At 39.8% G+C, this 14,392-nt stretch overlaps 1 protein-coding gene across 1 annotated transcript; it reads left to right on the top strand.

Annotated features, from left to right (window-relative positions):
* Nucleotides 1-3,335: 3,335 nt before the first annotated feature.
* Nucleotides 3,336-14,286, top strand: slc5a1 (solute carrier family 5 member 1). Its single transcript, XM_073478225.1, has 15 exons — nt 3,336-3,505; nt 4,677-4,748; nt 5,161-5,265; nt 5,490-5,549; nt 6,587-6,691; nt 6,812-6,917; nt 8,019-8,099; nt 8,204-8,412; nt 8,921-9,056; nt 9,135-9,242; nt 9,335-9,485; nt 9,570-9,738; nt 11,094-11,309; nt 11,416-11,518; nt 11,619-14,286. Exons 1-15 carry the CDS (start codon nt 3,371-3,373, stop codon nt 11,831-11,833), a joined length of 1,971 nt encoding a protein of 656 aa, XP_073334326.1. The 5' UTR covers nt 3,336-3,370; the 3' UTR covers nt 11,834-14,286.
* Nucleotides 14,287-14,392: the final 106 nt, after the last annotated feature.

Genomic DNA, 14,392 nt, shown 5'->3' with positions numbered 1-14,392 from the left:
AACAAAACTCATTACGTCATAACGATGTAATGTGTTGAAAGCTTGTATCTTGAAGTAAACATGTATGTAAGGCTGTGATCCTACCCTCTCACTGAAGTTACATAGTGCAAAAACAAGTCATAGGGGGGCGGAGTGGCTGAGACAGAGACACCATTCACCCTGTTACAAGACACTGTACCATCAACATGATTCTGAAGCTGTTACTTTAAGGTCAAAAAGTTACATAATGTTCCTTTGACTAGTCAGCGTTCTACATATTATCGAAACATTGAACGCAGCTAACAGGAGAGTGAGGGCGAGTGTCAATCAAACACAGTCTGTCCACACAGTCTTGAAAAGAATCTGATCAGGCAACAAGTGAAGACACCTCTGTGGATGGACCATGTGTGAGCTTTGACACTGTTGTATGGTTCGTGGTGGAAGACGTACTCAGATCTTCTAAGTATATGTCAGTATAGAAATACTGCTACAGATAGAAGTCTTGTATTCACAGTTTGACCTATGTTACAGTAAATAAGTACTAGCAAAAAGAGTGTAAAAATACTCATTGAGCAGACTGGCACGTTTAAGAATAATGCATTTATTATAGCTGCATGCAGCGATGATCGGGGTCCAAACAGACTGCAGGCATTTGGATGCTTGTTTTCAATATAATCAACCAAAAGCACTTGAAAACTCACCACATGCACATGCATACATTGTCAAATTGGTGGTGAGTATCCTGCTTTCAGATGGGGATTCCAACCCTCCATGTATCCCCAGAGGAAAGGACGTACTGACTGCCAGTGGGGAGACATCTGACAATCTGACGCAAGGACATCACATGAAAAACATCAAATTCTTGCAGGTGAAGTAGATTATTAGATGCAGCAAAGGCATATTGCTGCCCTCCACAGGTCTTTGCTGAGTCTTCTGTTGAGTTTTATGGCAGCTGAAATCCATAACTGTTGCATTGCTGCCATCTGCTGGGTTGTAAGAGTTCACAGTGCAATGACAGTGTACACCCAAAGTGATCCCATTCACGAAATTATCAGGATTAAGGGTTGGCAACCTTTTTGATATAAAATGCTAATTTCTTAAATGTTCTTGTTAATCAATATTAAGAATGCTATTGGGTTTAATTATGGCACCACATCAAATTGTAAATCCCCAACAGATCTTTAATTTTATTCCATCATGTGCGTAGTAACATTTTTAAAACACATGACCATAATCCAGACATTGTAATTATTTATAAGAGCACTATACAATAATGCATTTGAGTTGAAATCATTACCTTACCTGCCGCTGATCTTGTTCATCAGTAATAAACTCAACAAATAGTTACATGCAAAGTTCCCATTTCAGCAAACTGTGCATCAATGGCAGCAAACATCTGAAATAATTACATGTAACAGAAAAATGAGCACTATAAAAGAATGCTTATGCCCAGGATGTCGAGTTAAAATCATTAACTTGTTCATCAGCAATAACCTGAAACCATAATACAGCACATTATAATTGTTTTGTCTATTATATTTTGTATTATCTCTCTGAATATGCAAAGTACCAAAAATGTTCAAATAAATGCAGCTAATGGAGTAAAAAGTACCACATATCTCACCGATATGTAGGGGACTTGAAGTATAAAGAAGCATAAATGGAAATACTCAAGTAAAACACCTTAGATGTGTACCTTGGGTCCTCCTTCCTCTTGCTTTCCACCACAGGGAATAATATGTATTTTAAAAAATGTATACAAGGTGAATACCACACCCTTAAATATCTGCAACTCACTGAAATGGGCTCCAGACGCCTGAATGATGTCAGTTTTAATATCCTGCAGAGACACCTAGTGGTTGCTCATAGTACATTTGATTGTTTTCTCAGGAATCATACACACACATCTCTGAAAGGCATATAACATGATGATGGCTGTAGCAAGTGATGATGGTTAAGTTTCCAGTCTCTGTTGTGCCTTCCATCAAACATTGGCCTTTAGACTAATAATTAACACACACAGTCAACATCTAGTGCTCACTGTGGACAGGGTGAAGTCGGGGTTAAGCACCTTTTAGTTGTCTTACAGTAAATAAGAAAGTATTTCCTTGTTAACGGTCAGACCTGTTTAGAGATCAAGGCCGCAAACATTTTACGAGATCAATAATAATTTACAGTTAGTCATTTATGCCTGGGCTGCTGTGCTGTTGTGTAAACACAAATAGCCAAAAGTTTTCTCTAACACTTAAAATATCAGTGAAATATGTGATCAACAGCTGTACATATCCTGTAGTCCTGCTTTACTTATTGACCGAGGTGCCTTTTATTGGTTAATATACAGTAACCCAGTCTCATTTCAGTCAAGAGGCAGCTGCTTAGCTGTGCTGTAGAACACAGTATCTGAAAAAATACCAAAATGTTTTCTTTTATATCAATTAAAAAACAAAACAAAATGACTTTTAAAGGTGCAATATGTAAGAATTGTCCACATGTCAAATTCATACACAAAACAAATAGGGGCAGCATATCACTAAAGTAACTGCAGACGGCTAGATATTCCTAAAACTGCCATTTAATCACATTCTGTTGTTAATTGTATAACATTTTTAAACATTTTCACACAACATACATATTGCCCCTTCAAACAGCTTAAACAAATTGTCCACAGGCTTAGCCCCTTTAAAGAGCTCTGTTAAAAACACTGGTTTAGGCTAATTTAGTCTGTCTTCGTATGTGCTTGAAATGAAGAGTGGTGGAAAATATCTTTGTTAATTTACTCAAGTGTTACACTTTTTTTATATAAGTTTGAGGTATTTGTACTTTACTTGAGTATTTCCATCTTCTGCCACTTCATACTTCACTACAATTCAAAGGTAAATATAGTTCATTTTAATCCACTACATTTATTTGACAACTTCTAAAACAGGATTTTTACACTCAATTATTGATACTTTTAATAAAGTACTACATAATAGAGTACTTTCCACCTCTGGAACTGAATTGAATTGAATTAAATTGACTTTTTGTTGTACTGCAGATGGAGTTTCTTGGTTTTTAAGGAACACTTGATATTTCCTTGTAGGTTGATCATTAACAACATTATTTGCTAAAAGCTTACTCATTTAAATATTTGCTCATGAACAACATTTATTTTCATATCCACAGTGTATCAGCAAAGTTTATTTGTGCACTTTCAACCACACAGAGTATCTGACCATTTATTAGATAAACACTCTCTCTCTGTCTTTCTCCTCCTCCCAGCCCCCCATGTTTTCCCACACTACCTCTCTCTCACACACGTACATAAACACACCTCCACCAACAGGTGCATAAGTATCCGTGCAGGTGCTTCAGTCAGAGAGGAGCGACTCAGGCGACACTTCTCAGCAAAATGTCTGGAGATTATTTTGGATTCTCCTTAGTAAGGAGCGATGCGAGAAACACCCCGAACGTGGTCCTCAACAATGCAGCAGATATCTCTGTTATTGTGGTTTACTTCCTGGTGGTCCTTGGTGTGGGAGTATGGGTGAGTTGTTCAGTCTTTCAGTTGACTTTTCAGTTAAACCCTTCTTCCCCCTGAATATTTTACTCCAGGTTCATAGTGGTGGGAGTTCTGGTCTGTTTTACTTTAATATGAGAAAAGAAAAAAAATTCTGTCTATATTGAACCAGGAAAGAATGTGAAAATGATTTAAATACTGATAAGAGGAATCTCAGTTTTAGCAACAATTGTTACAACAATGCTTCTTGTATCTTCGCAACAGCACTTCGGAGTGAATGATTACACCAAGCAATCACAGCATCTTACTCAACAACGTGTCCACAATCGTTTTATAGCAGATCAGAGAACGTTTACGATTCAGAACGCATTTTATGAGCAAAGATGTTACAGTGATTTTGTTGAATAGGGCTGCAACTAATGATAAATTATTGCTGAATCTGTTGATGAATTGTTTAGTCTCTGAAATGACAAAAAGAAATTGTGGAAATTTCTAATCTCAGTTCCACAGAGCCCAAAGCGACGTCTTGAAATGGCTTCTTTTGTCCAACCAACTGTCCAAAACCCAACAACTTTTCATACCAAAGAAAAGCAGCAGAATCTTATATCTAAAAAGCCTGACACAGCAATTGTTTGACAATTTTTGCTTGAAAAATGATGAAAAGATTAATCTATTATCAAAATAAATTAACTGACTAATCGTTGCAGATCTTTGTTGAGTTGTATGCAGTAATTTAGTTGTTGTCCTTCCCTCTTTCAGTCACTCTTACAGCAGCTAAAATGTTTTAATCTGGATTTCAATATTAACAATATGAATGAGGTAACAGAACAAACGCCGAAATATGTATTTTGTCCATAACTGAATAAACAAGCTTCAAAATACGGCTTCAAATACTTGAAGCTAGAAAGGTGGCAGGGTCCGCCAAATGTAAACAAAGTAAAACAGTATGAAACTGTGTTGTCCTTTAAGGTCAGTTTGTTTATTCAGTTTATTCAGTCATGAAAATGAAGAGTTTGTTTATTTAGTTTGTTTAGGCACAAATAATCAATAGTCAATGAAGAGGTTCCTCTTCTGTTGAAAATGTCTTCCCGAAAACTACATAATGCACCTTTAACGCCTTTAACAAGTGTGCACAGACTGTTGAAATAATCTTTTTCTGTTCATGAATTTTCTAAAACATGCCCTTCTCTTGTTGCAGGCTATGGTCCGCACCAACCGAGCCACTGTCGGTGGCTTCTTCCTCGCAGGCAGGAGTATGGTGTGGTGGCCGGTGGGTGTCTTGTTGACGACAATGAGGCAGCTTTAATAAACATGAAAGAAACTCTCTGAGCTCCATCTTAATCTTCTAATCTTACAGATAGGAGGGGTATTATGGCAGCTGATACGTTTTTATTGTCATGCTTTAATTGCTAATATAAAACACGATGCTGTGTGTGATAAAGGAAGCACTTTGTGTAACCTCAGGTTTTATTAAAGTAATTAGGTGTGTAAATCCTTTATTAATCATCTATTATGGGACATACCTGACTACGTGACATAACGGAAAAAGCATAGTCAGCACTAGAGGGTTCAGTGCAATTGAATTGCTCTCCCCTGATATCTGGTATCAAATGCAGTCCAAAAAAGATTTAAAATAAAGCATTATGTATCATTGTTTTTAAATATGACTATGAACTCCACAGATCGGAGCATCGCTCTTTGCCAGCAACATTGGCAGCGGCCACTTTGTGGGAATCGCAGGGACTGCTGCAGCTGGAGGGATCGCCATCGGTGGATTTGAATGGAATGTGAGTAACTGTGTCTGATGTGCTGATTACACCATTATCACTTCTTACACAAATGTATGTCTAACCTGTGACATAGATACAGGTGAGCTGATAAATCCACATATTAGGAATGAATGGCAACAGGACAACAACAGAAGTAACTTTTATTTATATAGGAACATTTTTGAGTAAATGGTGGCATTGATTAATTAAAGGTTGTGTTCCTGTTTGTTTGTGTGTTTCAGGCTCTTATAGTGGTCGTCATTCTGGGATGGTTGTTTGTGCCCATCTACATCAAAGCCGGGGTAAACAGAACACACAGGCCACATGTTGGACGTGCGAAACACAAGATATGGCCTGAATTTAAGTTTGAAACATAAAAAAAAATGTTTTACCAACAGAGTAGTAAGAAAACAGTGTTGATGTTATGTCAAGGATAGCTATGTACCCTGGTGTCTACTGAAGTTAGCATGCCATCCAGCTAGCTCCACCCTGTCCTGTCTCGTAATACCACTTTGTACCTCAAGAGGTGATAATCTGATAGCCCCCGTAGTTTCGGGAGATATAGAAGCAGCGATTTTGTTTCTTCGTCTAATAAATAACAAAATAAACTCACAAAATGTAAAACAAAAAATATAATAGAAAAAATACTGTTTACCATATGAATATACCGGAAAATGAGAGGCAAGTTTGACTGAAATAAATCCTCAATTTACCGAGTAAGATATGTGTTAAAATACGTTGTTTGGAGCTGCCTTTAACTTCAGGCCATTTCCTACAAATAACACCTTTAAAGGGGCACTGTGTTGTTTTGGAGAAGTAATTCAAATTCAAGAATTTTTATATTTACAATACACATTTCCATAACTGTATGAACAAGCTGTTCTCAGAGGAAAATAAGGTCCCCAGAACACTGTTTGAAGCTAGAAAGGTGGCAGGGTCCGACACATATAAAAGCAAAACAGTATGAAATTGTGTTGTGCTTGAAGGTCAGTTTGTTTATTCAGTCATGAAAACGAAGAGAGTTTGTTTATTTAGTTTATCTAGGCAGAAAAAAAATCAATAAAGATCTTTCTCTTCTGATTAAAATGTCTTCACCAAAACTACATAATGCACCTTTAAAGATATACATATTCACTTCACCTATCCACATGTGCACTTATTACCACTGTAAACTTGTTTCTTAATGTGCAGTTTAATCATCAAGTTCTTATATATCTGTGAAGGCAGAATGATAGGGTGTTTGCTGCAATACATGATTTACTTTCCCAGCAAAAGTAGGAGTTAGAGGTCATTCAAACAACCATAAATAAAAAATCTCATTTATTATTGATTGGTTTAGGTAGTCACCATGCCTGAGTACCTGAAGAAGAGGTTTGGAGGACAGCGTATTCGCATCTATCTCTCTGTGCTATCCCTCTTCCTCTACGTTTTCACCAAGATCTCAGTAAGTCACAGCGACACCACAGCTTAACCCTCTGTGACATCCAGTGACATCATCATCATCGTACCAGTATGGTGTGTTATTGACTGAAATAAAGTGTTTCCTTCTCTCCCCTCCACTCAGGCAGACATGTTCTCTGGCGCCATTTTTATCAACCAGGCTCTCGGCTTGAACATCTACCTGGCTGTTATCATGCTGCTATCGATCACTGCGCTGTACACCGTCACAGGTCCGTCCGCAGGATGCACTCGCTTCCTTTTTCACTGAAATTGCTGATCACTCTTTAGCTAGAAGTCTTATCTTCTTTACGGTGTGAATGGCACCATGGCTGGGGGTAAAGTCTTCTCAAGGCCATACATAGACATGTAGGCACACACACGCTCGCACCGCCTGGTTAGTTTATCTGTGGTGAGTTATTCTGGTTAATTACCTGTGGACTGCGATAAGCAGGAAGTGGCCTTCTGCTGCTGTTTTGCAACAATACAGCCGTGAAAGAGCACTTACACAACAAACTTAGCACCAAATATCTAATTTGGTGTGATGAATATAATCAAGTCTAATTGATTTTATTCTCTCCAATAAGTTCAGTTCAGGCAATATATTGATTCGAGACCATATATCATCTAGATTTTGGATTTTGTTATATCATCAGTGTTGTCACTTCCTGGTTTTAAAGGAGACATATTTTCCTTCAGTGTGTTATATATGTTCTTGTGCATGTAAAAGGTCTTGAAAGTTAGAAAGGCCAAAGTCCACACCAACAGAAGCTCCTCTCTCCCACAGAAAACACCGCTCCTGAAACGCCTCGTCAGCAGCTTTAATTCTGTGACTTTGTGACATCACACTATGTCACCATGTCACACATTTGCATAACTTATGTCTAGCAGCTAGCTTGGCACATAAGAATTAATTTAGCACAGCTGCTCTGTGGTTGTTAGCGGTGCTGGGTCAAGTGTGTGTGAGCTGACCAATCAGAGCAGACTGGGTATTCAAGAGGGGGGGGCCTTAAAGAGACAGGAGCTAAAAGAGAGCATTTCAGTCAGGGGGGATTACAGAGCTGCAGCACTGGACAGTATGAGAAACTGATGTGATTTATGAGCATTAAAAGCTTTTAAACCTATTCTAGTATTAACCCAAAATAAATTATGAACCTGAAAATGATCATAATATGTCTCTTTTAAAGGCTGCATTACAGTAAAGTCATGTCATTTTCTGAACTTACCAGACTATTTTACTTGTTCTAATACTTGCCTTTACCTGCTTAGTCATTAAATCCACATTAGTGATGATTACTGATCAAAAATCTCACTGTGTTATTATTGAATCACAGGTGGACTGGCTGCAGTGATCTACACAGACACTTTACAGACCATCATCATGGTTGTTGGATCATTCATCCTCATGGGCTTTGGTAATACGATATTTTCCTTCTTTATCCTTGTGCTCCTTTGCCTTTTTATAAGCAGTTTCCTGTTTTTGACAAATTAATGCTGTAACTTCCAAACATGTCCTCAGCTTTCCATGAGGTGGGAGGCTATAACAACTTCCAGGATCTATACATGCAAGCCGTCCCTAATATCACGGATAACATCAGCGCGGACTGCTTCGAGCCTCGGCCAGACTCCTTCCATATTTTCAGGAATGCCATCACAGGAGACCTGCCGTGGCCCGGCCTTGTCTTTGGACTCACCATTCAGGCCACCTGGTACTGGTGCACTGATCAGGTCAGTTACTTTAAGCTTTTACTGGCAACAATCAATGGCCATCAAAACACACACAGAATTGATTCCCACGCGTTTGCACACACATCTATGCGCCTTTATCTTGCCTGTTTTTGCCAGAATCACTGAAGCAGTCTGAGGTGACCTGACATGACGTGCTTTTAGTTCAACCTTAATGCACTCCCAAGAAATGAGATAAGATTAACAGGCAGACTAACGCTGGATCTCAGTGAAGAATGAGATGCTTATTCAAATGTTGACATCCAGCACACACATAAACACATTATGGTCAGCCTCCCAGTTCAGCTACAGTAATAGGAAAGAGTACTTATCAGCGAGCATATCCGATTGGCTTCTTGTGCCTAAGTGTTGTATTTGCTCTGCAAATATTTCGAGCTGAAAGAATAGCCCACTTAAACCATTTTTTCCATCCATAAATATCCCATTTACCGTTGACTGTATCATGGCACTAATCATCGTCTCCCATCTGTGACATGTTGTGTCTCTCTAGGTGATTGTCCAGCGCTGCCTCTCCGCCAAGAACTTGTCTCACGTAAAGGCCGGCTGTATCTTGTGTGGCTACCTGAAGCTGCTGCCCATGTTCCTCATGGTTTTCCCTGGCATGATCAGCAGGATCCTCTATGCCGGTGAGCGTGTTGTATTCTATAGCTCGTAGATTTATAGTATTTCTTTACATCCTGCTGATCTTATTGATTTTATTCCAGATGTGGTGGCATGTGTGGACCCGGAGGAATGTCTAAAGTACTGCGGGGCCAGTGTGGGCTGCACCAACATTGCGTATCCCAAACTGGTGGTGGATCTCATGCCGAACGGTGCGTGGCTACAGACCACTGTCTCTCTGCGATGAGAATGCAACTGGCAGCTTTCACCGTTTTGACTATTGTATTTATTCTATGTATTTCAGGTCTGCGAGGTCTTATGCTGTCGGTGATGCTGGCCTCTCTGATGAGCTCACTCACCTCCATCTTCAACAGTGCCAGTACTCTCTTCACCATGGACATCTACACGAAGGTTCGCAGCAAAGCCAGTGAAAGGGAACTCATGATTGCCGGCAGGTAAAACACTTTTTGGGTTCAGTTTGATTTCTGATGATGAGAATTCATGTGTCTCACTGCCACTATCTCCACATGTGTGTGTAGAGTGTTTATCCTGGCCCTGATCGGTGTGAGCATAGCATGGATCCCGGTGGTGCAGTCAGCCCAGAGCGGTCAGCTCTTTGACTACATCCAGTCCATCACCAGCTACCTCACGCCACCCATTGCAGCTGTCTTCATGCTTGCCATCTTCTGCAAACGTGTCAATGAGTCTGTGAGTTTCTAAATCAATCACTTCTTTATGTACACACACAGTTCTGAGTGAAATCTACATCTTGATATGTAGATCTAAGCCACTATGTGTGGTACTGCTACTATGCTCAAAATGACAATGCTAATGTGCTGATGTTAATGTTTACAATTGCTAACCATGTTAGTTTAGCATGTTAGCGCAAAGTAGCATAGTTGAGGCTGATGGGAACCAAATTGAATCTCTTGGCGTTAGTTGAGAATCTGAAAGCGACTGTTCGTGTGCAAACAACAATGGCAGGTAAGTGAAGTGGTCATTCTGGATTAATGCTTTCGGCACCATAAATGTCTGAACCAGATTTCATGGTAATCCATCCAATAGTTGTTGAGACATTTCAGTCTGGAAAACGGTGAACTGACCCTTGTATGTGGTCAAATGCAGTCCATGACAACATGTTAAGTAATTACTGCCCAAGGGTCTCTCTTTTTACTGCTTCATGTCTTCTTGTGTAATCCTGACCATAAAGCAGTTGAGTAACATGGACATATGTTATGCGACCTGATGGTAAACACGGACCCTGTGTTGACATGATTCTCTCATGTTTACTGATGTTATGTTAGTTAGCAACAGGTTTACAGTCCCACTCAGACGAGTCAGTGCAGAGGTTTTTATAACTCACGACTCGCTCATGCTGCTGCTAATTCTCCTTCTGCCTCATTTCTCTTGCTTTCTTCCTCCTGCTCTGGTTTCTTAGTAATCACATTTGCAATGACCTGTCTTGCAATCTGCATTATGTATATTTCATATCTTTGCTGTATGTTTCGGCTTGATGCAGCTCCTTTGACTGGTTCTGCACAGAATTACATTACATGGATTTATTAAGACATTAAATACAACCTTCTTACCATAGTTTAGTATACCGTAGATGCAATCTCCATTTTTATCCATTTGTTGGTTGGTTGGTTGACAAGGCCAATTTTTGGATGATTGCCATGAAATACTCATATATTCATGGTCCCCAGAGAGAGACGTCTACTGACTCTTTTGGCTTTTCATCTTTAGTGCTTTAGTGTTAGCTGATAATCCAAAGTACAAAATAAAAAAAACAACAAAATACAAGCACCAAAAGATGGCAAGAAGGCAACAAAAACCCAACAAAACTGAGACGGTGAACACAGCTAATATTACACTCAGCATGATAGCATTGTCATTGCGGTCATGTTGCAATGCCAGTGTTAACATTTCCAGTAGCTGAAAGCACCACTCGACCACTATATGCAGCCTCACAGAGCTGCTGGCATGACTGTAGACTCTTTGTCCTCCTAAAACAAACATCACAGTCTAACCTGACACATTTTCCCTCTTCTGTATTCCCTCAGGGTGCCTTCTATGGACTCATGATCGGACTGGCTATCGGCCTGACCAGGATGATCGCCGAGTTTGCTTATGGGACGGGCAGCTGTGTCAGCCCCAGTGACTGCCCCACCATCATATGTGGAGTCCACTACCTCTACTTCTCCATCATCCTGTTTGTTATCTCCTGTATCATCATCCTGGGAGTCTCTCTCATGACAAAACCCATCCCTGACAAGCACGTACGTGACCGCTGTGACACGGGGCTGGATGAATCATTCATTTAGTTGCGATAACCAACTTCATGAATAACTAGTTTTAACCCATGTGTTGTGTTGTTTTGTGCAGTTGTACCGGCTTTGCTGGAGCCTGAGGGACTGCACGGAGGAGAGGGTGGACCTCGAACAGGACGATTGGATCGATAACCAAGATTCCAAAATGGACATAGACGGTAACCGGCAGACGTTCAGTATAAACATATACATAAGCTTTCACAAGTGTTTAAACATACAAGCAGATTTTCCTCATCACCTTCGTCTCTTCCACCACAGAACCGGAGGAGGAACCAGGCTTGTGCAAGAAGGCAGTGATGTGCTTCTGCGGTCTGGAGCAGTCGAAAGCCGTCAAGCTGACCCCGGAGGAGGAGGAGGAGCTGCAGAAGAAGCTCACAGACACCACAGAGGTGCCGCTATGGAGGAATGTGGTCAACGCCAACGCCGTCATCCTGCTGTGTGTGGCTGTTTTCTGTCACGGCTTCTTCGCTTGAAGAAACTCAAGCGCTCTCAGATTATCTATATTTAAGCCACAGGATTTTCTCTGAATGTAATTTATGACCACATGAACTGTTGCCCTAACACACTCCAAAATAAGATAATGCACTTCTGTGCGGGGCGCCGAAGGTGAAACTTTTGACTGCAGGTTTCTGTTGCATATTCAATATTATATGTGTTTTCATTATTCAGCTCATTTTCCTCACATTTGAGATGTATATGTTTATATATAAAAGGTAAATGTTAGATGTGAATGTGAAAAGTTAAATCTAAACCGGTCGCAAAGTGTACAGCTAAATATTTAGATTAGATAGATTTAACATCTAGATTTAGATTTAATATTTAACTTTTTATGACACATAAACTTATTTTTAACAATTTACGTCTCAAATGTGAGGAAAATGAGCTGAATATAGAAAAGATATCAGTTTAAAAACCACAGTCATTGTTTTTACATTCAGCTAACATACATACTTGCAGATCTTTCTATACCGAATCATTATTACTATGCACACTGTACAGTCGTGTTTGGCTTCTGATCTCGTCCAGGACATAAAATATATTTTTTGTAAAGTATGTGACTGTACAAAACCTGTAAAAAAAAACAAAAACTTAAGGTACGTCATTTTTCATTTTGGTTAACTGCAGCTGAAGTAAACAACACTGTAAGATAGTGTAAAGCTGTGTGCAATCTGATAAAGTGCCTCCAGTGATGCCACGCAATTGCCTCGTTGCATTGTGGGTAATGTAGGCACCGGGTTTTGACAGGGACAAAGAATGCCAGGAATATAAAAGGCGATATCTCCGGTTAATGAGTTACTCTTTAAACCAGGTTGATGCGGTGCTTTAACATTCACGCATGTATTTCCTGCACAGTCGTCTTCCAGTGTTTGTTTCTTTACTGCTGCTTGTGTGTTGTGACTCATGCTTGTCTTCACCTGCACTCTGCCAGCCCTTTTCCACGGGAAAGCAATAAAGTGATCTTTTCATCTTAAGCAGTAATTTTAGGCAGCAAGCTATTTATTCCAAGCACTTCTTCTTAATCACACTAGAAATGTAATAATGCTGCTATTCAGGGTGCTGCACTAAATCATTAACAGAAAAGAGATCACGTGATGAATAAAATGGCAGCAGCTTACATGTTATACATAATACATTTCCTACTGTATCTGCTACCTCGTTCTACCTTGTTCTTTTTAATCATGTGCGCTCAAAGTCCATGACTGCTGTCACCTCGCAAATGTCTGCACCTTCGTCGACGTAGTTCTAGGTGTTAATGAATAAAAGCATCTGAGGGAAGGAGGGCTGTAAATTCCTCAGAGCAGCGTCTCATGACTCCCTCTGCTGGTTGACTGTTTAGTGTGAGATGCTGGTCGGCTGTTTGTTTTATTGCACGTTACATTTCCCGTGATGTCTGCTCTCACTGAGGTAGATCATATATTTTATGTACTCAGTAAATAAATGCTGAATGGTAAACACGTGATCCCTCTCTATATTACCATAAGACCTGTGAGTCATTCCCATAACGAGACACGTATCATCTCGCTCTTATCACTAACTCTGTGGTTAATGTACACTTAGCGGTGATGGAGGCCTTGAATGTGTGCACTGCTGTTGAATGATTTATGATTTCTGGCTCTGACCGGCTTCGCCCTCTGCAGTTTTTATCTGTTTTATCCCCGCCTAATTCCCCACAAGCTGCATATTACTTCATATCTGTTTTGAATCATACGTCTGGCAGAGATAGTCCGCTGGCCCAAAATCCCCAGTCAAAGGTCAACGATCATAAAAGACTTTTTTTGTTTTAGCGCTGGAACCCAAATGCCATCTGTCAGCCACTTTTAACCGCACGAGCCTTGATGAAGGAAGACATGTTTTGGATTCTTCAAAAAAAACAAAACGCACACGAGTGTTACAGTCAGTCTTTGTTTGAACAGGAAGAGCCTGAGTAAAATGAAATGAATACTGAACAAACCATTAGTAGTAAAGGAGAAAACAGCTTACACACACCAAAGACCTTGACTTGGCCATGAACCTCAGTTTACAGCCAGCTAAGTTCACCTGGGTGTAAACCTCCCACACACATTTTTGTAATGTTTTGGTCCACTGACATCTGTAAAAGCTCATAATTACAGCTTTCTGCTCTATTTTTAAACATACAACAATTAGTACTGCAGGTGCTTTTTAACATCTTGACTCTCAGCCTAGTTTTTCAGTATAGGATTATACTGATCTAAGAACAGCTTCACATCAAGAGAACCTGACTTCCTGTTTTTGTGCCACACAGGGGTAAAATATTAAAAGCTTGCAACTGATTACAACAGGTTTTAAATGTGTTAATTAATTATTCATAGGGGATGAGCATTTTCCAGCCATGGCTGTTAGTTTGTTGTTACAAAATGGTTTGCTTTTCAAGCTTTCTTAAAAATTAAAGCCCCTCCAAAATGTATTTTGTCAACCGGCTTCTTACCCTAAAGACCCATATTAAACTTTCAGACCAGTTGTGAATGTCTGTACTTGTGTTTTTGCCTGTGTTGGTTTTACTGGTTTTAAGT

The sequence above is a fragment of the Pagrus major genome, chromosome 12 (genome assembly GCF_040436345.1).
Source record: "Pagrus major chromosome 12, Pma_NU_1.0".
NCBI classification, from domain to species: Eukaryota; Metazoa; Chordata; class Actinopteri; order Spariformes; family Sparidae; genus Pagrus; species Pagrus major.
Note: the sequence above shows the minus strand (reverse complement) of the source record. Positions and strands in the feature narration are given on the sequence as shown.

Excerpts from the sequence above, each read along its gene's own strand:
- slc5a1 (XM_073478225.1), top strand. The coding sequence starts at position 3,371 with ATGTCTGGAGATTATTTTGGATTCTCCTTAGTAAGGAGCGATGCGAGA. Across the intron at positions 8,413-8,920 it reads GGTACTGGTGCACTGATCAG|GTGATTGTCCAGCGCTGCCT; the intron begins GTCAGTTACTTT and ends GTGTCTCTCTAG. Across the intron at positions 9,739-11,093 it reads GCAAACGTGTCAATGAGTCT|GGTGCCTTCTATGGACTCAT; the intron begins GTGAGTTTCTAA and ends GTATTCCCTCAG.